General features: G+C 33.1%; 1 protein-coding gene and 1 long non-coding RNA gene across 2 annotated transcripts in view; both read right to left on the bottom strand.

Annotated features, from left to right (window-relative positions):
• Nucleotides 1-27,654, bottom strand: part of LOC115876433 — a 106,732-nt gene that overhangs the window by 61,800 nt on the left and 17,278 nt on the right. The window contains exon 2 of the mRNA XM_030892205.1: nucleotides 8,735-8,943. Within this exon, the coding sequence (XP_030748065.1) occupies nucleotides 8,735-8,943 (209 nt within the window). The remainder of the gene's footprint in view (nucleotides 1-8,734; nucleotides 8,944-27,654) is intronic.
• Nucleotides 17,697-18,475, bottom strand: LOC115876434. Its single transcript, XR_004049146.1, has 3 exons — nucleotides 18,388-18,475; nucleotides 18,065-18,313; nucleotides 17,697-18,006 (listed from the first exon to the last, which is right to left on the bottom strand). It is a non-coding gene; the product is annotated as an uncharacterized LOC115876434 (long non-coding RNA).

Genomic DNA, 27,654 nt, shown 5'->3' with positions numbered 1-27,654 from the left:
AAGATTATATAGCATCACATATAGAGGGTGTTCCAATATTACTTAGCCCAACCCAGGCCCGTTCCTGGGGTATCTGGCGCCTACGTGCAGCATTCTTTGGTGCGCCCTTTTTGTATTTAAATCAATTATATATTTTAATCTTAATCTCAAAAATTTAAAGAATTTATATTCTGCGACAAACGAGCAATATGTAATTGGAAATGTAAAAAAAATTCTAATTAAAGTATAAAAACATTTATTAAATAAAGAAAACAAACAAAACCACAAAAATATTTAGTAACAAAAATATTATAGTACCCTAAAGAAAAAAACTGACCCATTTTATATGAAATACGTAAAAACAATAAACTAAAAATCGGAAATAATATGCATGTAGTGATTTCTTTCGAAAATCGACAACTATGAAATTATGATCCCTTCCCCGACACAAACGGTATATTGTGAGACAGGAAATTGTAGAGCGAAACAAGCCCTATAACATAGGATAGAACATTTTAGTAAACAGCGCTTTCCATAAAATCAATAAAATGAAAAATATACGAAATAATATACATGCACTGATTTCTGTCGAAAATCGACAACTATGAAACTATGATCCCTTCCCCGACACAAACGGTATATTGTGAGAGAGGAAATTGTAGAGAGAAACATGCCCTATAACATAGGATACAACATTTTAATGAACAGAGCTTTCCATAAAATCAATAAAATGAAAAATATACGAAATAATATACATGCACTGATTTCTGTCGAAAATCGACAACTATGAAACTATCATCCCTTCCCCGACCCAAACGGTATATTGTGAGACAGAAAATTGTAGAGAGAAACAAGCCCTATAACATAGGATACAACATTTTAATGAACAGTGCTTTCCATAAAATCAATAAAATGAAAAATATACGAAATAATATACATGCACTGATTTCTGTCGAAAATCGACAACTATGAAACTATGATCCCTTCCCCGACACAAACGGTATATTGTGAGAGAGGAAATTGTAGAGAGAAACATGCCCTATAACATAGGATACAACATTTTAATGAACAGAGCTTTCCATAAAATCAATAAAATGAAAAATATACGAAATAATATACATGTACTGATTTCTTTCGAAAATCGACAACTATGAAACTATGATCCCTTCCCCGACACAAACGGTATATTGTGAGACAGAAAATTGTAGAAAGAAACAAGCCCTATAACATAGGATACAACATTTTAATGAACAGTGCTTTCCATAAAATCAATAAAATGAAAAATATACGAAATAATATACATGCACTGATTTCTGTCGAAAATCGACAACTATGAAACTATGATCCTTCCCGACACAAACGGTATATTGTGAGAGAGGAAATTGTAGAGAGAAACATGCCCTATAACATAGGATACAACATTTTAATGAACAGAGCTTTCCATAAAATCAATAAAATGAAAAATATACGAAATAATATACATGCACTGATTTCTGTCGAAAATCGACAACTATGAAACTATCATCCCTTCCCCGACCCAAACGGTATATTGTGAGACAGAAAATTGTAGAGAGAAACAAGCCCTATAACATAGGATACAACATTTTAATGAACAGTGCTTTCCATAAAATCAATAAAATGAAAAATATACGAAATAATATACATGCACTGATTTCTGTCGAAAATCGACAACTATGAAACTATGATCCCTTCCCCGACACAAACGGTATATTGTGAGAGAGGAAATTGTAGAGAGAAACATGCCCTATAACATAGGATACAACATTTTAATGAACAGAGCTTCCATAAAAATCAATAAAATGAAAAATATACGAAATAATATACATGCACTGATTTCTGTCGAAAATCGACAACTATGAAACTATGATCCCTTCCACGACACAAACGGTATATTGTGAGAGAGGAAATTGTAGAGAGAAACATGCCCTATAACATAGGATACAACATTTTAATGAACAGAGCTTTCCATAAAATCAATAAAATGAAAAATATACGAAATAATATACATGCACTGATTTCTGTCGAAAATCGACAACTATGAAACTATGATCCCTTCCACGACACAAACGGTATATTGTGAGAGGAAAATTGTAGAGAGAAACATGCCCTATAACATAGATACAACATTTTAATGAACAGAGCTTTCCATAAAATCAATAAATGAAAAATATACGAAATAATATACATGCACTGATTTCTGTCGAAAATCGACAACTATGAAACTATCATCCCTTCCCCGACCCAAACGGTATATTGTGAGACAGAAAATTGTAGAGAGAAACAAGCCCTATAACATAGGATACAACATTTTAATGAACAGTGCTTTCCATAAAAATCAATAAAATGAAAAATATACGAAATAATATACATGCACTGATTTCTGTCGAAAATCGACAACTATGAAACTATGATCCCTTCCCCGACACAAACGGTATATTGAGAGAGGAAATTGTAGAGAGAAACATGCCCTATAACATAGGATACAACATTTTAATGAACAGAGCTTTCCATAAAATCAATAAAATGAAAAAATATACGAAATAATATACATGCACTGATTTCTGTCGAAAATCGACAACTATGAAACTATGATCCTTCCACGACACAAACGGTATATTGTGAGAGAGGAAATTGTAGAGAGAAACATGCCCTATAACATAGGATACAACATTTTAATGAACAGAGCTTTCCATAAAATCAATAAAATGAAAAATATACGAAATAATATACATGCACTGATTTCTGTCGAAAATCGACAACTATGAAACTATGATCCCTTCCCCGACACAAACGGTATATTGTGAGACAGAAAATTGTAGAGAGAAACAAGCCCTATAACATAGGATACAACATTTTAATGAACAGAGCTTTCCATAAAATCAATAAAATGAAAAATATACGAAATAATATACATGCACTGATTTCTGTCGAAAATCGACAACTATGAAACTATGATCCCTTCCACGACACAAACGGTATATTGTGAGACAGAAAATTGTAGAGAGAAACAAGCCCTATAACATAGGATACAACATTTTAATGAACAGAGCTTTCCATAAAATCAATAAAATGAAAAAATATACGAAATAATATACATGCACTGATTTCTGTCGAAAATCGACAACTATGAAACTATGATCCCTTCCACGACACAAACGGTATATTGTGAGAGAGAAATTGTAGAGAGAAACATGCCCTATAACATAGGATACAACATTTTAATGAACAGAGCTTTCCATAAAATCAATAAAATGAAAAATATACGAAATAATATACATGCACTGATTTCTGTCGAAAATCGACAACTATGAAACTATGATCCCTTCCACGACACAAACGGTATATTGTGAGAGAGGAAATTGTAGAGAGAAACATGCCCTATAACATAGGATACAACATTTTTAATGAACAGAGCTTTCCATAAAATCAATAAATGAAAAATATACGAAATAATATACATGCACTGATTTCTGTCGAAAATCGACAACTATGAAACTATGATCCCTTCCACGACACAAACGGTATATTGTGAGAGAGGAAATTGTAGAGAGAAACATGCCCTATAACATAGGATACAACATTTTAATGAACAGAGCTTTCCATAAAATCAATAAAATGAAAAATATACGAAATAATATACATGCATTCGATTTCTGTCGAAAATCGACAACTATGAAACTATGATCCCTTCCACGACACAAAACGGTATATTGTGAGAGAGGAAATTGTAGAGAGAAACATGCCCTATAACATAGGATACAACATTTTAATGAACAGAGCTTTCCATAAAATCAATAAAATGAAAAATATACGAAATAATATACATGCACTGATTTCTGTCGAAAATCGACAACTATGAAACTATGATCCCTTCCCCGACACAAACGGTATATTGTGAGACAGAAAATTGTAGAGAGAAACAAGCCCTATAACATAGGATACAACATTTTAATGAACAGAGCTTTCCATAAAATCAATAAAATGAAAAATATACGAAATAATATACATGCACTGATTTCTGTCGAAAATCGACAACTATGAAACTATGATCCCTTCCACGACACAAACGGTATATTGTGAGACAGAAAATTGTAGAGAGAAACAAGCCCTATAACATAGGATACAACATTTTAATGAACAGAGCTTTCCATAAAATCAATAAAATGAAAAATATACGAAATAATATACATGCACTGATTTCTGTCGAAAATCGACAACTATGAAACTATGATCCCTTCCACGACACAAACGGTATATTGTGAGAGAGGAAATTGTAGAGAGAAACATGCCCTATAACATAGGATACAACATTTTAATGAACAGAGCTTTCCATAAAATCAATAAAATGAAAAATATACGAAATAATATACATGCACTGATTTCTGTCGAAAATCGACAACTATGAAACTATGATCCCTTCCACGACACAAACGGTATATTGTGAGAGAGGAAATTGTAGAGAGAAACATGCCCTATAACATAGGATACAACATTTTAATGAACAGAGCTTTCCATAAAATCAATAAATGAAAAATATACGAAATAATATACATGCACTGATTTCTGTCGAAAATCGACAACTATGAAACTATGATCCCTTCCACGACACAAACGGTATATTGTGAGAGAGGAAATTGTAGAGAGAAACATGCCCTATAACATAGGATACAACATTTTAATGAACAGAGCTTTCCATAAAATCAATAAAATGAAAATATATACGAAATAATATACATGCATTCTGATTTCTGTCGAAAATCGACAACTATGAAACTATCATCCCTTCCCCGACCCAAACGGTATATTGTGAGACAGAAAATTGTAGAGAGAAACAAGCCCTATAACATAGGATACAACATTTTAATGAACAGTGCTTTCCATAAAATCAATAAAATGAAAAATATACGAAATAATATACATGCATTTGATTTCTGTCGAAAATCGACAACTATGAAACTATGATCCCTTCCCCGACACAAACGGTATATTGTGAGAGAGGAAATTGTAGAGAGAAACATGCCCTATAACATAGGATACAACATTTTAATGAACAGAGCTTCCATAAAATCAATAAATGAAAAATATACGAAATAATATACATGCACTGATTTCTGTCGAAAATCGACAACTATGAAACTATGATCCTTCCACGACACAAACGGTATATTGTGAGAGAGGAAATTGTAGAGAGAAACATGCCCTATAACATAGGATACAACATTTTAATGAACAGAGTTTTCCATAAAATCAATAAAATGAAAAATATACGAAATAATATACATGCACTGGATTTCTGTCGAAAATCGACAACTATGAAACTATGATCCCTTCCCCGACACAAACGGTATATTGTGAGACAGAAAATTGTAGAGAGAAACAAGCCCTATAACATAGGATACAACATTTTAATGAACAGAGCTTTCCATAAAATCAATAAAATCAAAAATATACGAAATAATATACATGCACTGATTTCTGTCGAAAATCGACAACTATGAAACTATGATCCCTTCCACGACACAAACGGTATATTGTGAGAGAGGAAATTGTAGAGAGAAACATGCCCTATAACATAGGATACAACATTTTAATGAACAGAGCTTTCCATAAAATCAATAAATGAAAAATATACGAAATAATATACATGCACTGATTTCTGTCGAAAATCGACAACTATGAAACTATGATCCCTTCCCCGACACAAACGGTATATTGTGAGACAGAAAATTGTAGAGAGAAACAAGCCCTATAACATAGGATACAACATTTTAATGAACAGAGCTTTCCATAAAATCAATAAAATGAAAAAATATACGAAATAATATACATGCATTCTGATTTCTGTCGAAAATCGACAACTATGAAACTATGATCCCTTCCACGACACAAACGGTATATTGTGAGAGAGGAAATTGTAGAGAGAAACATGCCCTATAACATAGGATACAACATTTTAATGAACAGAGCTTTCCATAAAATCAATAAAATGAAAATATACGAAATAATATACATGCACTGATTTCTGTCGAAAATCGACAACTATGAAACTATCATCCCTTCCCGACCCAAACGGTATATTGTGAGACAGAAAATTGTAGAGAGAAACAAGCCCTATAACATAGGATACAACATTTTAATGAACAGTGCTTTCCATAAAATCAATAAAATGAAAAATATACGAAATAATATACATGCACTGATTTCTGTCGAAAATCGACAACTATGAAACTATGATCCCTTCCCCGACACAAACGGTATATTGTGAGAGAGGAAATTGTAGAGAGAAACATGCCCTATAACATAGGATACAACATTTTAATGAACAGAGCTTTCCATAAAATCAATAAAATGAAAAATATACGAAATAATATACATGCACTGATTTCTGTCGAAAATCGACAACTATGAAACTATGATCCCTTCCACGACACAAACGGTATATTGTGAGAGAGGAAATTGTAGAGAGAAACATGCCCTATAACATAGGATACAACATTTTAATGAACAGAGCTTTCCATAAAATCAATAAAATGAAAAATATACGAAATAATATACATGCACTGATTTCTGTCGAAAATCGACAACTATGAAACTATGATCCCTTCCCCGACACAAACGGTATATTGTGAGAGAGGAAATTGTAGAGAGAAACATGCCCTATAACATAGGATACAACATTTTAATGAACAGAGCTTTCCATAAAATCAATAAAATGAAAAATATACGAAATAATATACATGCACTGATTTCTGTCGAAAATCGACAACTATGAAACTATCATCCCTTCCTGGTCACAAACGGTACATTGTGAGACAGAAAATTGTAGAGAGAAACAAGCCGTATAACATAGGATACAACATTTTAATGAACAGTGCTTTCCATAAAATCAATAAAATGGAGAATATACGAAATAATATACATGTTCTGATTTCTTTCGAAAATCGACATCTATGAAACTATAAACCATTCCTGGTCACAAACGGTACATTGTGAGACAGAAAATTGTAGAGAGAAACAAGCCGTATAACATAGGATACAACATTTTAATGAACAGTGCTTTCCATAAAATCAATAAAATGGAGAATATACGAAATAATATACATGTACTGATTTCTGTCGAAAATCGACAACTATGAAACTATGATCCCTTCCCAGACACAAACGGTATATTGTGAGACAGAAAATTGTAGAGAGAAACAAGCCCTATAACGTAGGATACAACATTTTAATGAACAGTGCTTTCCATAAAATCAATAAAATGAAAAATATACGAAATAATATACATGTACTGATTTCTGTCGAAAATCGACAACTATGAAACTATGATCCCTTCCCCGACACAAACGGTATATTGTGAGACAGAAAATTGTAGAGAGAAACAAGCCCTATAACATAGGCATTTTAATGAACAGTGCTTTCCATAAAATCAGTAAAATGAAAAATATACGAAATAATATACATGTACTGATTTCTTTCGAAAATCGACAACTATGAAACTATGATCCCTTCCCAGACACAAACGGTATATTGTGAGACAGAAAATTGTAGAGAGAAACAAGCCCTATAACGTAGGATACAACATTTTAATGAACAGTGCTTTCCATAAAATCAGTAAAATGAAAAATATACGAAATAATATACATATACTGATTTCTTTCGAAAATCGACAACTATGAAACTATGATCCGTTCCCAGACACAAACGGTATATTGTGAGACAGAAAATTGTAGAGAGAAACAAGCCCTATAACATAGGATACAACATTTTAATGAACAGTGCTTTCCATAAAATCAATAAAATGAAAAATATACGAAATAATATATATACATACATACTGTAATAATATATATATACATGTACTGATTTCTGTCGAAAATCGACAACTATGAAACTATGATCCCTTCGCCGACACAAACGGTACATTGTGAGACAGGAAATTGTAGAGAGAAACAAGTCCTATAGCATAGGATACAACATTTTAATGAACAGTGCTTTCCATAAAATGAATAAAATGAAAAATAAATAGATGAGATCAATGTGTTGCCGTCAGATTGCCCTAGACTTGTTTATTCGGTGCGACCAACGCAAAAAAGACGCTAAGCAAACTTTATCCTATGATGTATGTTTAAGTATTTGTTTATTAACAAGAAAGCGTATCAGTTTTTTGTTACAAAGTACTGATTGACACTTCGATTTTGCGCCCCCACAATCTTGGGATAAATCTTATTTTTACGTGAGGAATCTCCCCACGAAAGCTGGCACATGTTTTTTGAAACACCCTGTATATTTATACAAAAGTAAATAATTACAGTTGAGGGATGAAACCTTTGGTGTTACACAGCAAAATAAAACACTAAATCACCACAATACTTTTACTTTTACACTGGACGCGCGTTTCGCTAACCATGTTAGCATCATCAGCAGATGATTATAAACTCACAGTTCAGTTTATAATCATCTGCTGATGATGCTAACATGGTTTGGTTTGGCGCGAAACGCGCGTCCAGTGTAAAAGTAAAAGTGTTTTGGTGTATTGTGGTGATTTAGTGTTTTATTTTGCAAAGTAAATAATATTTTTATCCGATAGGTTTACTTGAAAAAATTAAACAATAAATTTATTCTCCGAGAAGAAAATTGAGAAAACGTAAATTTTCCGAATAGCTACTTTATCCCAATGCAAAAATAACAGAAATACCTACAAACTGGCTATTCAGTCAGCTACATCGATACTTACATCGACCGTTATGCCTTCGAATGGGAAAACTTTCGTGCTGGGATGTTCCCTCGGAGTGTATCTGTAAAATTCATGCAGCCCTCTGTACCATTTGACCGAATACAAAATATCGTCTTCCAAGTCGTAGAAACATCGAAGTGTCGAATGGCTGAGATATTGCACGATTTGCGGTTCGATAGTTAGTTTTACATTTTTCAAACTTAACACATCTGAAAATAAAATAGAAAATATTGAAGGATGGTTTGAAAATTTCAATATTTAGACAAAAACACTATGATATAATTTGTTTGGAACGAAAAATAACCCTTTTTTGCATTATTATATAAATTATTTTATATTGATTTTATTTTTTGTTGATTTTAACTCTTTATTTTTGTTTATTACTCATTCATCATTGATTTTCATGGTATAAACATAAGTTTTTTGCTTCTATACAATCTGAAACTGCCTCTACACTATCCCCGAAATGTTTTACGAAATATTTCGTGAAACATTTCGCAAAACATTTCTGGAAATAGCAGGATAAATAGGTATAAGCTCGTGTTATAAAAATTAGTTCCCACGTTTCCTGAAATAGGGCCGAGAGCTAATTACTCCGAACCAATGGGCACTTACCCTAGTATCCTACAGGCAGAAATCTACGCTATCGAGAGATGCGTACAACTTATCTTAGATAGGAACTATCGGAAACAAGAAATAGCCATCTTATCTGATAGTCAAGCAGCGTTAAAGGCGATCAACTCAGTATCAATCAATTCGAAATTGGTCAAAGAATGCATAGAGAAGCTGAATAAATTAGGCAAAGAAAACAAAGTCCTCCTACACTGGGTGCCTGCTCACCAAGGGATAGAAGGCAATGAAAAAGCAAATAATCTAGCTAGGAAAGGAGCGAACACTCCACTAACTGGACCAGAACCGTTCTGCTTTCCAAGTGGTAACCAACTCAAGGCGGAACTCAAGAACTTGGAAGATTCCATCCGCAACCTGGAATGGAAATCTTGCAATGGTCTAAGACACTCGGAGAAGTTTCTGAGGGCTTATGATCAAGAAAAATCACAGATCTTCCTGGGTCTGAGTAAGAACAATCTTCGGATTGTCACGGGGTTTTTAACAGGACACTGTCTCCTCAATGAACACCTCAGTAGATTGAAACTAAGAAGAAACGGCGAATGCAGATTCTGTGGGGAAGATGGTGAAACACCAGTACACCTCATCACTGAGTGCCGAGACGACAACCATTCGTGCCATGAATTTTGGTACGACTGATATTGGAGATGGAGAACTACCCTCTATAAAACCGTCCCAGATACTGGCTTTTGTCAAAGCCCTGGGACTGTATGATGAGTTATGATTCAAGAAAGGGGGACACAATGGATCTGTAAGGTCGAAGTGATTAACCCCCCTCCCACTCATTCTAAATTCTAAAATTCCTGAAATAGATCGAGACGCGCCGTGATTGGTTGTTTGTTCATTTTTGCCGCGTCCTTTTCTAAGTTGAAGTTCAATAAAACACAGTTTACTTAATCGGTAATGAGTTGCGTAGAGGCCACTAGCTTTTAATTTTAACAGCCGGGTGGTCGGGGTTCGAAGATCTTAATAAAAGGGCGCCACGAGATTATACTCTATGAACTCGGCATAAAAGATGTTGCTATTAAGTAGACTTCAACACTAACCTCGAACTGTTGAGTGTAACTACCATGAACTCCAAATATTACTATAATTACTTGAACTTAAGTGACTCTAACTTAACTATGAGACCAGACTGCAAATAATACTACTAAAAATATTTAAGCAATTTATTGAAATATCAAGAAGGTTAAATGTATAAAGAGAATGATGAAATGTACAGTACATCTGCTGGATCTGTGTCTATGAAAGGAATGCGGACAAAAAACAATTAAATAAACAGCAATACATTTTATACGTCGACTTGACGAGTACGTCACCGCAAATCGCTCCGCCCACTCATTTTATTGGCTACTTGCAAATTTGTCGAATTTTTATTGATGGGACGCGTCGTCTAATTTTTTACGAAAAACATCGAGAGAATATCGTTTCCCCTCTCACGGATACTCCGTAGCTACAGAACGGACAGACGTACTGTATGTGAAATGAAGTAAAGTTTAAATTGATAAGAATCAATGAAAAATGAAAATGGTCTAAGCTATACCAAATCTAAGACGTCATCCCCCTTAACTTAAACTAAGTATATTCTACGGGCGGAATACAAATAGCAAACTAAATCTAACTAATATCTAAACAGTCTTACTCCACTCGATGTGATATACTTGAAAACTTCTCAGGCTCTGGATCGGTCTTCTTGCTCTACAATTACGAACAACCAAATAAGACTTAAGAAAGATAACACTCAACTAATCTTTCTACACCACGTGGGCGTGAAAAAGTCGAAAACCAGTCAATAATACGAACCAAAATCAGTTGAGCATTGACTTAGAATAGGCAGAAGAATTATAGCATACCTTGGAACTCTCGGGGACTTCTTGGGGACGTGCAATCGGAACAACGGGTGAAAATTCGGCTATTTAATCCCTTGATGGAAATTTGGTCGGTGGTCCATACAAATTCAACAAAATCCAACCACGTCTCTGACCAAATGTGTTTCGGAAGACTTAGTCTTTCTCTAAGAAAAGACCTGCTAATTACCAACAGGGAATGCTTCACAAAACAGGGAGCCAGTTCTTCACACGATGTTCTTCGGTCGGGAAATACACAAGTGATGCAAAGATTCGATTTCCTTCACAAAATCAGATTTCAACCGGAAATCTCCCTCCAGGATATAGATAGAGAACTATATATCTTGACTAGTCCAACTCACAAAAAGGCATAAATAAAAAACGATGTTCCTAGAATATTTTCCACAGCCATATTCCATATCCGGTCAATGAACGAACTTAACTCAGAAATTCCCACAATTAAATGAACGAATTGCGATCCATATCAAAAATAAACAATTTAACTACGAAATTTTATCTGGTAATTATAAAATTTCAATAACCAAAACAAAGGATAAATCAATCCAAAAACATCTGATTTGATCTGACAGTGACAAGTGACGGATAGGTGATATCAAAGATAAAGAGAGGTCGACAAAAAGTCTACTGCTGGGCGGCCGTATCCAGTGACAATGTTCTGTGGCTGTATAATATCGCGGTGTATATCGGGTTGCATAATCGTAAAATTTTAAATAAAATAATATTTAACAATAAAATTATAGTAAACATGATGCAAAAATAATAGTTATTTGCGATAATTTATGAGCTAGCACAAAGATGTCGTAGCGAGGAAATTTGACTGTTACATTTTTTTTACTTTAACAGTTATTCCGCGAAGGTTACACAAGAATATTTAATTTTACTCACTTCTGTTATAAAATAAAACAGTTACTAACTAGCGGACTACCATTTATCGGCATATAATCCACGGTGTTGTGCATCATGAACAAAATATGCACAAAATTATTTAGAAAATCGTGTAATTATTTATTATTTCTGGTTATGGTAAAGTATCATTTATACTGTAGTCTGTAGAAAAGTTTCGTTTTGAATTTGGTTTTGTTTTCCTAGTTTTAATTGTCTAAATCCCGGCATAATAAATACTAGTTGAATGGGTTTATATCAAACCATGTTGAGTGCTAATAAAAGTATCGTTTACAGATTTCTCTTAAGAGCAATAAAGGAATATGGCTTTTAAAAAATATCCGAGGACTATAGTTTTCTTGACATCGGGTCAATCAATAATTTTCCCGATCAACTCGATATATTGGTAATGTTACTCATCAAGCAATACTACTCTTATATTAATAAATTATATATATATATATATATATATATATATATATATATATATATATATATATATATATATATATATATATATATATATATATATATATATATATATATATATCAATATAATGAAATATCATCGTAACAGGTATTTTAGAAACGTCTTGGTTTACTTATTTCACTGAGATTAATGAAAAAAAATCCTTTGCCTCGGATACAGATACCGCCACGTTTTGGAAATAGTTCAAAACAAAACAAAATTAAACGAGACAACAAAAACGCCAAAAAAAAATCCCCCACGCCCTCCTCACGGGTAGTTTTTAGGCGCTTTTGAGAAACGAAAGTAGGTAGAGGCAAACCGAAGTGGGTCAAGACAACTGGAAATAAATAGAAATGCGTCAAAATTGGGCGACGAAAGGCGAACTTGACATGTTTCCAAGAGTTTTCCGCATAGTGTGGAGGCTGTTTTAGGAACATTATTTTATATTAATTTTTTATTTTTTGTTAATTTTTAACACGTTATTTTATTTTTCTCTTTATTCTTGTGATATTTAAATATAACAATAAATATAAGTTAAATATGCAAAGGCAACATTGCATCGATGGTGATTTAACAAACTAAAGGTGGGTTCATACTTCGAGTATTAGCCCTAACTTTAACCTTAACATTAACCCTAAGAAATTAACCTTGAGAACTTAAGGAAAGGCCGTTCATACTTCTCCTACTTGTCTTAAGAAAATAATCAATATTCTCGTAAGCGCTTGCGCTCATATAGAACATATGTTTTGAACTAACCTAAATTTACAATTATTTTTATTATTTCTAATACTAGAGAAACGAATTTTTACATTAATACTTTCTAGACCAAAAAATATATGATTTATTAACATTTATAAACCGTCAAATTCAACATGTCAGATATTATTTCGAGAATTCTTAAAACCCCTAGCTTTGAGCATGCGCGATTCAGTTTTGAATTAACATTAGCCCTAAGAATATAAAATATCCCAACCTGTTAGGACTAAGGCTAATGTTAGGACCGATTGATTCATATTCTTGGGGTTAGGACTAATGTTAGTGTTAGGGCTAAGATCGGAAGCATGAACCCACCATAACAGAGAAGATAATTACAATTAATTACATTACTAATATGATATACAGCGAGGACTACTTCTGTAATTATTTTTCTCTAACTCAAGGATTAATTTTTAGTTAGATTTAATATTGATATTTAACACCTTCTCCTTGTCGTTATAGGAGAGAAAACAATAAAAAGAAGGCCATTTCGTATTGTAATAAATGGTTAACAAGGAATAAAAAGGAAATTGTCTATTTATCACGTTCCACTCTAATTGGAGTTTATAGCTCGTAAGAAGCCATATAGGGTAGAAGTAATAGATGTCAGTTTTATATGATAGCATGACGTTATTATTCTTGATGGTTACTATTTCTTTCTATTATATACCTTAAAATTTATACTTATCTTCATTATTAAATTTAATAAAACGTTTGTTTATATTATAAGGATAAAGCATAATCTTCTATAAACACCTGTGTATCTTAATATATTTTTTTAAAAGTTCGTTTTCGCCCGATTTCAATTAAATATATTTAGTAGGATTCGATATTCAAGCTTGAACTATTTTTGATTTTTTTTTGTATAATCAATATATCCGCTACCACACAAAAGATAAATACCCAAGTAGCATTTTCACGACTTGCGACCACATGTTTACTAAACACAACGTTGGATTAGTTACAAAAAATAGTTAGCTCCCTACCTTGGGTATTAAAATAAATTTAAACGTTTTTATAACGTTGTGCCGACGTTGGACTAGTACTACAGCAAAGTAGAAGCTTCTGCGACGTCGAATAAACGTTGTCTTGTAACCTTTTTTTGCTTAAGTGATCTTTAGGTGATTCGGACAACGTAGTTACAACGTTGGACAATATAGAGTTTTCCGACGTCAGTTTCAGGACCTATTCCAACGTTATGCAAACGTCGTCTGTTTTACTAATTCCAACGTTGTTTAGATTTCCTTATTCTTACGTTGGTAGGACGTCGAGTCACTACCTTTTTGCAACTGTATTGAATTCTGTTCAGTCAGACAGTTCAGTGCTGTTTTTGTTTTTATTAATGGGACATAAGAAAGGTACATATAAAACTAAATTTAAATATACATCGACATATATTACCGATAGTTTATCCACTCCCTCGTTTATTTAGATTATAGAGGGCGGCACAAGCTAGACTCTAGGATGACTAAATTAGGCAATCTTGCGACTAGTATACTACCTGTTAACTTCTTTAATTTTAAGGCCCATTAATATTTTTCAAAGTAGAAACAATACATTTATCAATAAAGTTGTTTGCGTTTAACTTTTTTGCCTTGGGTAACGAGTTACAGAGTCGGTTAAAATGTTTCAATAATTATGATCTTCAAACATCCTCCACACTTAAATACTTTTGTTTTGTTTTCCTTCACTGCCATCTGACATATGTCTCTAACTAAATCATAAAAATAATATTTTTACTATAATTATCCCAACTTAGGATAAAACACGACTTAGACGCCATATTAGTTTTGTATTTCTGTGAATTAGATTTTAAACAACGTTGCAGTTTGTACTAAATTACGCTTCTTGCCAACGTCGGTATCCAACGTCGTTTCGACCCAAAAATTATTCTCCAAACTAGTGCAGACTAGGGTTGGCACGAGGTTGTGCCGACGTTGCGCCCCGACGTTTGGTCGCGTGACACAACGTTGTCCCGACGTCCAAATGCTGCTTGGGTAGTACCTATTAAAGGCTATTATTTATATTGTGTCCACGATACACTACGCATTTTGTGTGGTGGCGGTAGCATTGATTAATTTGCTTCTTCTTATTGTAATAAGACGAAGTCATGTCAATGAGGAAGATGCATATATTTTATTTTTCGCCAGAAACTGTTCAATTTATTAGAATAAATATGTATAAATGCAAAAAAAAACTTTTTTCTTGGAAGCAATACCACAATTTTATAAAACGGGCCATTAAAATACTATGGATAACGCAAACGACGCCTGGCGAATTGAAACGATATTCTATTGGTCTGACGTCACCCGCCGTTCTCGTCGACACGCGATGGCCAGCAGCAGCCAGACGTGTTCCGTTTATGTACGTATTTAGGTGGCGTTAAGACATTTTTGTTGCTTGTAACGTTGATTGAAAGAGCTTTTTATGATTTTTTGTGCAGTTATTATTTGTATGTGTTGTGTGTTCTGAGAATTTTTTTAGTAATGGCAGATTCCGGGTTTGTAAAAGCACAATCAGATAACTTGTCAAAAGTCGATGCTTTTATGTTGGCTGCTTTTATAAATACAAATTCCCAATTTATTGGTGCTGAATTACGCGGAAAAAAACAGAGAGGTATGTAACATTTATTCTTTGTAGTACTGAGGCATATTTAAGTATAAGTAGGTACCTACTGTTAGGAACTTTTATATAGTTATAAATTAATGTTATAAACTTATTTTTCAGATCAGGTAGGGAGACGTATGGAGATAATGCTGTAGGTTATGTAGAAGTGAAAAAAGACAAAAATATTTGTTTAGTATGTGGAAAAATAACTCCAGAGCATAGCGTGAAAAAGAAAGTTTTTTTTATATATATTGACACCCCCTTACCCTTGTTATTTTTAAAGATTGTTTTTTACGAAATTATAGGAAATAAATTGTTTATCAGTAATGAAAATATTATACAAGGTGTCCCATAAGCAAACGCCAAAATTAAGTTACTTTTTTAAGTGAAACACCCTATATATTTTTGGATTCTTCGCAAATTTCTAGATATTCTAGATATATTTCATGTATAATATCCTATACCTATCTTCAAATGTTTACGAAATATTGACAGTTGAAAAGCGAAAATACCTACGATTTTCTGGACCACCTTTTTTGAAACACCCTGTATAACTAGAATTAATTTTAAAAGAGAGTATATGAAAAACCATTCAACTTTTTTATTTAATGTTTTCTTATAAAACTTGCAGTTAAGGCTGTATGTGGGTGTCAAAATAGAATGAATGGCCCTGTACATTCAAATTTCATATACCTATGTAAGACAATATACATAAATATATGACTTTTTGGCCCCTTTTTTCCGCTACTCGTATTTTTGTTTACAAATCTATGAACTTCACAACGATAAATCATAAAAATAGAGGATAATTTAACGTTTTTCTTTTCATCTCTTCTCATGGCCTTGGACCATTTTTTTCTGTTTTCGCTCATCCATTACTATTTATAAATATCACTAATTACTAATTATGCATTAATTAACACAAATAACTAAAATTTTGACTTGGATTCACAGCGTTTAAAAGCAAACTGTGTAAAAGAAACACGCGTCTGGCTCCACTCAACCAGAAGAACGGCGGGTGACGTCACAGCGGCAAGGCGCGGTAGAGAGCGTTTGCCCGGCCATTTAAATTAACAATATTTAATTATTTTATATCAGAAGTATTTCTTAACCGATATCAATGATTTTTTTTTGTTCAATTTGTAATTATATGAACTATTTTTTAAAACCATTATTTAAAAACATGCATTTTCCTCATTAGTAAACAGCCTTCTTGATGACGTTGGTGGCCAGCTGTCATACCAGCGGTTTCGGGGCCTACCAACTGGACCCTTCTTTCTGCTCCTGTTTTGTCTTCCAAAATTTGCATATTAAAAATCTATGTGGCAAAGTTAAATTTATAGATGCTGTAGGTTGTCTTCATTTTTAGCATCAGGTCTTCATCAGGATAGGAACATCTGCATAACAAATACCAGAAAAAATTTCGAGTTTTCTTGTACCTTATACAGGGTGTCCCATTTTGGTTGAAATCATAGGATATCTCCGTTATTCTTGAAGATAGAAGGATGCGGTTTGCACAAACCTGTCCCACTTTTTTATCAAACGGAAGATGCCGTAAACAAAATTTTTATAGCCCTCTTCGTTTCTGAGCTACAGGGTCTTTTTGAAAATTTTGCAATTTGGGACACAACCTGTATCTCTGTTGTTAAAGTTATCGAGAAGGCAAAAGCTGTTTAAGGTAGAACTTTTTACGTAGAATACAGTGGCGTAGTCTGTTATTCTATGAAAAGAATATTTTTAAAGATATGAACTAAAGTTATGTTTTCTTAAATAGAATGCACCCTGTATATGGCTTGCATATCACTCTATATTTATTTTCACTTTTTACTGCAATATTCACTAATAAATTACCAATAATCACTAATAAATTCTTTATATATTAGGGAAACTTAACTCTTACAAATATATTTGTAAATCTTGGAAGCTATCGTACAGGAACTTTCAGATATTCGTTTAGCTAATGTACGTGAAATATAATTTCAGCAAGATGAGCTCCCCCTCACAACTGTTACGGGTTCATTTTATCCTTAGATTATTTTCTTCATTTTGACATTAACTTAGTCCTAAAATAAATAGTAATAATATAATTTCTTTCTAGTTACTTATGTACAATTAACTTACTAACAATAATTATCTAGTTCTCAATAAAATTGTAATTGCTAATTTAAGTTGTCATATAGTCTCTTCGAGTTGATATTTTGAATTGTACGAGTAAAATTTCTTCGGTGTAGCCTTACAGTTTTTGGATATATTAAGCTGTTGGATATATCATTAGATCTTTTTAAAATTACCATTTTCTGATATTTTCACAAGCAGATTGGATTTATTTCTTCTTGTTTATAACTTGTAGATGTTAGCAAACCTCTCAACCTAAAATGTTTTGATGATAAATTTTCATAAACATTAGTCGTTATGTAATTTTAGCTTCGGTATATATTACTCACCTTTTTAATAGGTCCAGTTTTATTGATATATTGGATATTTTAGAAATATGATTTCGATTTTCCAAGGTTTTGTTTATCTGTCAATTTTGATGCACTTTGAAGGTCACAGATAGTAGGTTATTTAGAGTTTTTCTTCTTTTAATAATATTGGGATTTTGTAAATTTGGTCGAAATAAGTCGCCTCAGATTAGTGATACACAAAATTATATATGATTATTTGTTAGATACTTTCAACTTTAGTAAATATTGTTGGTGGTACTTTTAAGTTTTCAAATAACTGATTGAATTTTTGAGGGTGCAGCCACACTATCCTAAAAACGGCGTATCGGCGTAACGGCGTAATGACCTTGAATAGATTTCCAGTAATTCTATTGGCTGAAACATTCATCTGTCAGAAATTTTATCTGTCAAATTCATCTGTCAAGAATTTCAGCCAATAGAATTACTGGAAATCGATTCAAGGTCGTTACGCCGTTACGCCGATACGCCGTTTTTAGGATAGTGTGGCTGCACTGGGCTGCACCCATGATACAAAGAAAACAAGGTATGATCGATAGCGGCTCCAATTTCGTTAAGTTTGCGCATACCACCTGTGACGTCATACGCCATACAAAAAAATATCTATATTGTTGAATTGCCACTAATAAAAAAAAGACCTAAAATAGGGAAGAATTAGGACATAACCCCAAAAGTTATGTCAAATCATCTTGCTTGACATTTGAAAAATTATTTTCACATTTAATGTGTCATCTGTTTGACAATTTGAAATTGGCGCGCGGAGCTTGCCGACCAATGGTGCCGTTTATCACCTGTGACATAATGACCAACCTGCGCAATATCATACCTTGTATTCTTTGTATCATGGGCTGCACCCTGACGGTTGTCAATTTTTCGGTTAAAAATGGTAAAATGGACGTCTAAAAGTTTGATTCGATTAAAATCGTTAATCATCTATTATATAGGATTATAAATTAGGGTCCATTAGTGGTAATTATTTTGGGTGCTTTGTGTGGAAACGAATTTTACCTCCACTTGTTGGGATTAATACCAGAGTATAACCGAATAAAAAGAAACCCTTCAAGACAGAAGGTAAGTTTCTATTTTACTTTTTTTTCAAACGAATTTCATAATTTGAGGTGCAAATATTTAATTCATACTTACTAAATATTAAACATTACATTACATAGAACTAAATCTATATATAATACAAAAAAAATATGGATAAAAAAAATAAAACTTAAATCTAATCCTAAAGCGACCGAAACCAAAATAAAATATTAATTCTAAACATAAAAGAAAAACGAACAAAACCTAAAAATCTTATTTCTAAAAAAAAACAATTAAAACTAATAATAAAAACTCTTAAAAATAGCCTTATAATCTGAAATAAAACTATTCTATTTGCAAAAAAAAACAATTATTTACATATGTACAGTTTACGTAGATACCTAATTAATTTTAGCTTTTAGTGCAGCTTTGAGGGCTGGGTATAAATCAATTTCTAGGATAGGGAATAGTATTCTGTAATAAATTACGTAATACTCATTTACTTTTTGTTAAGATAAAGTACGCTAATAATTCAAGTTATTTGCTTTAGTTGGCTTTTTTTTTTCTTATTTTATTGCTGCTATTTATTTTTCTAGAGCAAAGTAATAAGATATTTCTTTCTTTGTTCTAGGTTTTTTTTGGGGGCTTTTTTGTCCATTGTATTTTCTCCTTTGTACTTCGAAGTACTACTTCGTACTACATTCCAAGAAGTGGATGGGTTTTTGTTTTGATGCTGCATAGGAATCCTATAGGCACATGCACCTAGCTTAGCGATTTAAAACTAAACTTTTTTGAATATTATGATCATTTATGTAAAGTCATTAAAGATAGGTATAGGTTAATTATTTCTGAAAATTCGACTTTTCAAGTGGAGAAAGATACGTCAAAATATTTTTCAATACCGTTTGATAGACAGTTATCCCGTGGTCTAAAAGGAATTTTTAAGAATGTCAATTATAAACTTGTGTATAGTGCTAATAATAAATTACAACAATTATTAGGTAATCCAAAGGATAAAACACCTCTACTGGAAAGGTCGGGTATTTATGAAATTTCTTGTAAAGATTGTAATCAGAAATATGTTGAGCAAACTAGAAGATCAATATTAACTAGATTTAAAGAACATTTAGCTCAGATAAGATATGGTAGACCTGATAAATCTTGCGTTGCCGAACATATTGTTGATAAAGAACATTGTATAGATCTTAATAACATAAAATTACTTAAACAAGTCTCAAATTACAGGCAATTAGATGCATATGAAAACATCAGAATTAATAAATGTAAAGATAGTATGAACAGAGACAACGGTCCAATTCCTTCAAGTTCTTTGTTCCTACTACTCTAGCTCTAGTGGCGGAAATCTAACTGTTACGCTTGATGGGTTCTGACTCGGTTGGCTAGATCTTGCCACGCCCACTCTGTGCCCACTGAGCGAGTATATAAACGCTCCAATTGTAGATTGCATTTTAGTTTATAATCATCTGCTGATGATGCTAACATGGTGAGCGAAACGCGCGTTCAGAGTAAAAGTGTTTTGGTGTATTGTGGTGATTTAGTGTTTTATTTTGCTGTGTAACACCAAAGGTTCCAACCCTCAACTGTAATCTACTAATAAGAAAATTACATATTTTAAATATTGCAGTAAAAAGGAAAAATAAATATAGAGTAATATATATTTTTGAGAAGCTCATAGCAAGATGGATCATATGATTTATAAATATATAGGGTGTTCCATTTGAAAAAAATTATATATTTATAATTTTCTCCCTGATTATCCGAACAGAAAAATTGTCTGTTTTTTCTTTTGTTTTAATAATATATATAATAATATAATTGGAACAATCCTAACAGGGTATTTAGAAAAAAGGCATTTTACTCTAAATCTACAATATTGTTGCGGACCCGTGTGAACTCGACCTAACCTAACTATATGTCCCGCCCTCAGATGACCTTAACATCGCATTAAAGAATAGACACGGTAATGATTCATTCGTTCGAGAAGAATCGAGTCCCACTGGAATGAACTAGTACATACGAGAACATTCGAAAACCTTCTCTACGCACCTAACGATCTATGGACTATTCTAGAGTTCTTTACCTGTTGGTATAAAAGCCGGCGGCTGTGGCCTACAGGGAGCAGTTATAAATATACCAGTGCAGTTGACGCGCTAAAATTCAAAATAAATTCTTAGTTATAAATCGTTTGTAAATATTCTATAAGTCTTTTAATACGAGTCAAGTTGGCTTGGAAATGACGCGGTCGATGACATTCCTCATAAAATTTTACATATAGAGAGAGAATGACAGCGATATTCATTTCATTAACGGTGACGCCGTTTTTTAAATAGTGTACCATACGATTACAACTTCTATCAAGCTACCTTAGGAACCGACAATTGATAACAATATAATCATAAAATTATGTTACCGAAATCTAACTCAATTAATGAATATCAATCTTCCATCGATAGCCATTTAAGAAAAGGTACAATTAACCTAACCTAACCTAGCTGTCAATACAAGCAGGTTATATTATTATAAACGAATTTCTAGGTACTTACTTTATTAAAGAATAATCCACTCTAGATGGATACACAAAATAAAAAAGTTCTTAATTTAAAATAATACTCTAGTAAAAAGGCCGGGCACAATCAGAAAACGATATTACTTTGAGAATGAACACTATTGTAAAAAGTTTTTAAACTCCTCGTAGCGGTGTTCTCGCTAGAAAAGTTAGGCACTGATGGCTGCCGGGAAAAATGACGAAATATTACGATGAGACGGGTGGCGGGAAGAAACTTTTCCTTCCCTCTTACTCCGCCAATGTATTTTTAAATCGATAGTGGCGCCCTCTGACAGCGGGATTTGGCAATTCTTGTTCCAAATCCTGCCATTTAAGTTTTTGCACCGTGTAGTTTAGAGAGTGGTGAATCGCGTGGTAAAATGTTGGGAGATTGCGCTTTTAGCGCCCTCTACTTGGCTACAGGTACGAACTATGAAAGAGCGGGAGATTTAAATTATTATTATACTTATTTTTTAAGGCAATTAAAAATTGCTTAAATGGGCATGTGCGGTGATATGACATGGAGGGCCGGCCGGCGAAATTTTATATTATTATGTTATAAAGGATATGAATACAGCATTTATAATTATTACTTTAGTTTTATTCAAAGTCTTACACGCTATTTATATAAGCTGGGATTATCTCCATTTATTTCAATATTTTTGGTTAACACTCTTAATTTTAATTTTCCTTTTTTATGGAGAAAACGATTAAATTAAAATTGAAAAGAATGGAAAGAATGACCAATTATTTATCTGTGTATTAAGTATAATACTATTCTACTAAATATCTAGCTACATTGTACTTACAGTTAAATAGCTACATTATAACTAGTTATATACATATTTACAGTTTTATGATACGGAAATATAAATTTTCATCGTGCTATCAATTGATTCGCTTTTTCGACTTGAGTACTGATAACCTCAGAGATGGCTCCAGGAATTTTACCTTTACAGGCCTAGAATACAGAAGATTCATAGTAGAATTTTTGGTATTTACTGCCTATTAAAAACAAACCTACCCCCGACATCAAAGGGACATACAATTATGCCTTGTTCTCAGCCATGATATTCCTTCCATTCTATATCCAACATCCAACTTAGCAGACCTTCTGGTTCACAACAGGGCCTAGACTGGTCGGATGATATTTTAACAGAATAGCCCTTGATATCTCTTTCACACTTTCATTTTAATAATTAAATAGGAGGGCTGGATTTATAAATTCTGTTAAGAATAGCCACTGAAATAAAAACTTAGGCATGGACATTACGAGATTACCTTTGTCTGCTATTTTTAAAATAAAAAACAACTGTTTAGTTTGCACAAAAATAAAATTAACAATCAAAAATTTCTTAAAAATGATCCAAGCCTTGTACTACGCCGCGTGCCGCTTTTGGAACAAACAACAAACAAAAACAAAAGAATGAGGTTAACGGCGTTATTAATGTCAATTTTCTAAACTGGTTGGAAGCTTGTAATTAAATTCGCCAATTTGGGAGAAAAATGTATTTTTGATTGTACAAAAATTCCACATTGATTATTTTAACAAAAAAATAATATTTAATAAAATACAATATTTATTATATATGTTAGAGAGATTAAACTGGTAAATTACCTCTTGTTTTTTAATCCCTTCCCTAGTAGTAATTAAATAATTTGAGGTCAAAATTTTCTTTCAACTGAAGCATTTGCAAAGGGAAGCCCGACAAATAGCAGTTTCTAATTTTTAAGTTATTTTATAAGATATATTAGAAAACTCTGTTTTTAAAGCTAAAAATTTTACGCCATTTCTTCAATCATACAATAAAATTTTGAAACTATACCTTATTTTTCGCCCCCTATTGCTAAAAATCCGCACAAAACTCCCACGAAAATTTAAAGGGACAAATGTGGGGGTCACTCTCCCACAAATCAAACATGCAAGGCTGGAGGTTAGCGTGTTCTTGTCTGAATATGCTAAGACTAACGGACTAGTGTCTAAACACAGATAGCTAGATGGACGTATTTCGGCACTTGCGTCGATGCGCTACAGGTACATTTGCCTGCGCGTCGTATGTCTTCTGGTAGTCTTTTAATTTTTCTGTTTGTCTATGGACGCGAATCGCGATTTTGCGAAACTGCTCTCATTGGTCCAATTTTAATAATCATGGCGGCGCTGTCTGAAATTTTAAGATTTTGGCGATTCGCAAGATTTAAAATTTGGGGGGCGGGAAAGTTAAAGTGTTTTCAATTTTTTGCGAATATTCGCGCGATTGCGTTCGCGTTTGCGCAGAATAGTGTTGTCATCCGGTTATCGATTATTTTGACGACGCTGACAAAGTACAAAGTAACTGAGAGGGTTTCTCCAGGTAAAATGGGTTCTCGTGCATATGTTTATGATATGTTTTTGATATATATGGTGACAATTTTTCAACCAAGTTATCAAACTCCTGTACAGACAATCTGTGAAAATTCCTAAATTTTTTGTCATCTTTTGTCCTCATTTCTTGAATTAAATTGCAATAAGCACCTTTGTTGCTTACGAAATTTAAATATTTCGCATGTCCCAAATAAAGTAAATGGCAATTTTACGCCTTCTGTTCCAATCCCACAATCGTAATCAATATTCATAATCATTAAACAAATTTAAACTCATATTAGATTTGTTCGGGTTCTTGTTATTACCGATTCTGAACCGTCCTAGAACTCTGCAGCGCATGCGCAAATGAAATAATGTCTTTATATTTCCTTCTGCGCATACTCATCACCGTTCTAGGACGGTTCAGAATCGGTAATAAGAGAAACCCGAAGTAAGCTATTGTATGCTATAAAATATAAAATAAAGGTCGTAAACACGAATAAAAAACAAATTAAGTTATCTCAGGTTATGATTTTTTTTGGTAACTTTCAGTGGAGCAAAAATGAAATGTCCCTAAAAATTCGCGACTGTATGAAATATGTCCAAATTTTGCGAATATTTTTTGGCGAATCGCTTTCCGCAATTCGCGTCTACATGAAACAAGCTTTATGTTTACAGCAGATGACGACTTAGCCCTTCTAAGAATTATTTGTTGCTTGTTGCTCTAAACCCACTGGCAGACATTGAACAATAAAGCACTGGAAATAAGCACTTTAGCCCTTTAGTTTTAAAATACCTAGTAAACAAAACAATTTCAAAGTTTTAAATTCAAAGTCAGGTTAAGTTTAAATAGCGGCCGCGCCGCGAACAGAATTCTTTCCGACCCGATAACTATAAATGAAGAGAGTTAATACCACCTCACATAAAGGAAATAACACCTGGCCTTATTAACGTCCATGCACGCTATTCGGTTTAGCGATATCTCTCTATTACGCTGTTTATTGTTATTTTACGCGAGTTTATTTTTGCGCACAGGAAATTTGACTCGTTTGCACATCGTCATAAAAAACAATTTTCGTACCACGAATTAGGAACAAGATCTGTATACTTATAGGATACCTAATCTGTGCTGCCATGTTCTTCTAACAAATAAATTACTTCTTCCGTAGTAAGTTTACTACTAATTTATAATTTTCGTATACATTCCTTTTTTTGGTGTTAAAAACGGCCAGTTTTTTTTACTCCAAATAAAATTATATTTTCAAATAAAGCAAAAAGTATAAAAGTCGAGTTAAAAAGTTACAATTGACTTAATTTCGCCTCTAGGGCCGAGTGTCAAGATTAAAAGATCGTTTAAGTATTTCGATAAAACGTTAAATTAAGATTTCAATTTCAGATATCCTTCCCCGGCTTAATTTTTGTTTAAATTAATTCTTTTTTTATATACAAACGCCAGTATGGAAAATGGGAGATTTCAGAATGTTACGTACAATCTCATTTCCTATACTTTTTCCGTTTCTTTTAAATCTGTTTGGGGCTAATCTTTTAAATCAAATTTATTTGGAAAATATCGTTTAAAAGCTATTTTTAAGGATGGTTTATTTTTTTATGGAATTATACCTTTTATATTTTTTGTGTTTTATGTAATATTTAACAATTTAATATTGTAACATACATATAAATCTGAAGCAGGGGCCATATTATACAGACCGGACCACCGTAGTAGTAACATAGGCAGAACCGGACGAATTAGCGTATACCCGTCCGCCGGATAAAAAGCAGGCGAAAAAATGCGATAAAATAAAAATAGGTAGATATGTCATAAGAATGTTTCAGAATTTTTATTTATTCGTGTTTTAATAGTCAAAATGAATACAAGATTCTCGCGACAGTTCTCGTGTAAAATTTAATTTTTAAGTAAAATAATAAATGTTTACGAAGTAAATTCAAATTGTAAAATGGTATTTCCAAAATAGGTCTTATCGGGATATACAAATAATTTTTCCACAAACTTTTGTAAACAGACCAATTCCATCTTTACCTACTATCTCAAGAGTTATTAATAATTTTGAAACACATGGGTGCGTGTCCAAACAAAAACAGAAAAAGCCTGATGTGTTGATTAATGAAGAACAGGAGTTAAAGCAAGTGTTCATTTGTGCTACCGCAGATTAAAATCCCACGTTATCAAGTAATCAAATTGCTGGGATAACAGATTCTTTACCTACCACGGTTAAAAGAGTCCTTAATAAGAATGGATACCGATCGTATAAGGCGCGCAAAACTCAAGAAATTTTCCATGAAGACCAATTTCGGCGTATGGCGTTTTCTAAAACTGTAATGGAAAAGGCCAATTTAGATGAAAACTTTATTCGGCGTATCGTTTTTTCACCGACGAATCAAGTTTTCCTTTATTGAGTCGTCATAACCCTACACAAGTACGATATTGGTGTCGGGAAAATTTACACAGATATTTTGAGGTACGCACGCAATATCCTCCAAAGCTAAATGTTTGGGTTGGTTTTGTAGGGGAGCATATGATTGGTCCTAATATGTTAGCCAATGTCAGACTGGGATTTTACGACCGCCTAGGCTTCTGTCGAGCACAAGAAGGTGGTCTTTTTGAACACTTGTTATAAGTTTTTTTTATTTAGAATAATATTTTAGTTTTTTAGGGTTTAGAGAATTTATTTATTTTTAGTTTTGGCTTGTAAACACACTCAAATAATAAATATTTAAGTATTTTTATTTTAAATGTTACCTTATGTGAAGGTAAACACTTAAAATGAAAATATTAAATACTCGGCACTCCTCGCGTCGTATTCCTAGTGTCAGGATCGACCCGTCCAAGCACAACTGCAACTGCGTACTGTCTGACCAGCCGACTAGCCGGCAGTGAATCTCGAGTACGAACGCAAAACGGGTAAACGTAAATTCGTCCGGCAACTTGCTATGTTACTAGTAGCCTGGTCTTCTCTGTATAACATTTTAATGTTCTTAGCCTCGTTGGTGTACATAAAATAAACTGACATGGTTTGACATGAGATCTCTCAACTTTTTATGTGTGAAAGAATGTGTTACGAATTGTGTTACGAGACTTAAGGACGATTCACGATACACCGGACCGTACCCGAGCCGGGCACGTTCCGTAAAGTAGACACCGAGCCACGTCCGGGCCTTCAATATATGCAACACCGAGTGGACAACGGGGATCATGTCCGTGCCGATTGTATTCTAGAAAACAGTGTTGCCGCAGTGGTACATTTGTACCAAATTTGATACTTTTAATTCTATTTGGTACAGTGGTACTACA

Source organism: Sitophilus oryzae, unplaced genomic scaffold (assembly GCF_002938485.1).
Source record: "Sitophilus oryzae breed Bouriz unplaced genomic scaffold, Soryzae_2.0 scaffold_1436_pilon_pilon, whole genome shotgun sequence".
NCBI classification, from domain to species: Eukaryota; Metazoa; Arthropoda; class Insecta; order Coleoptera; family Curculionidae; genus Sitophilus; species Sitophilus oryzae.
The sequence above is the reverse complement of the archived record's forward strand: the minus strand, read 5'-3'. Positions and strand labels throughout refer to the sequence as shown.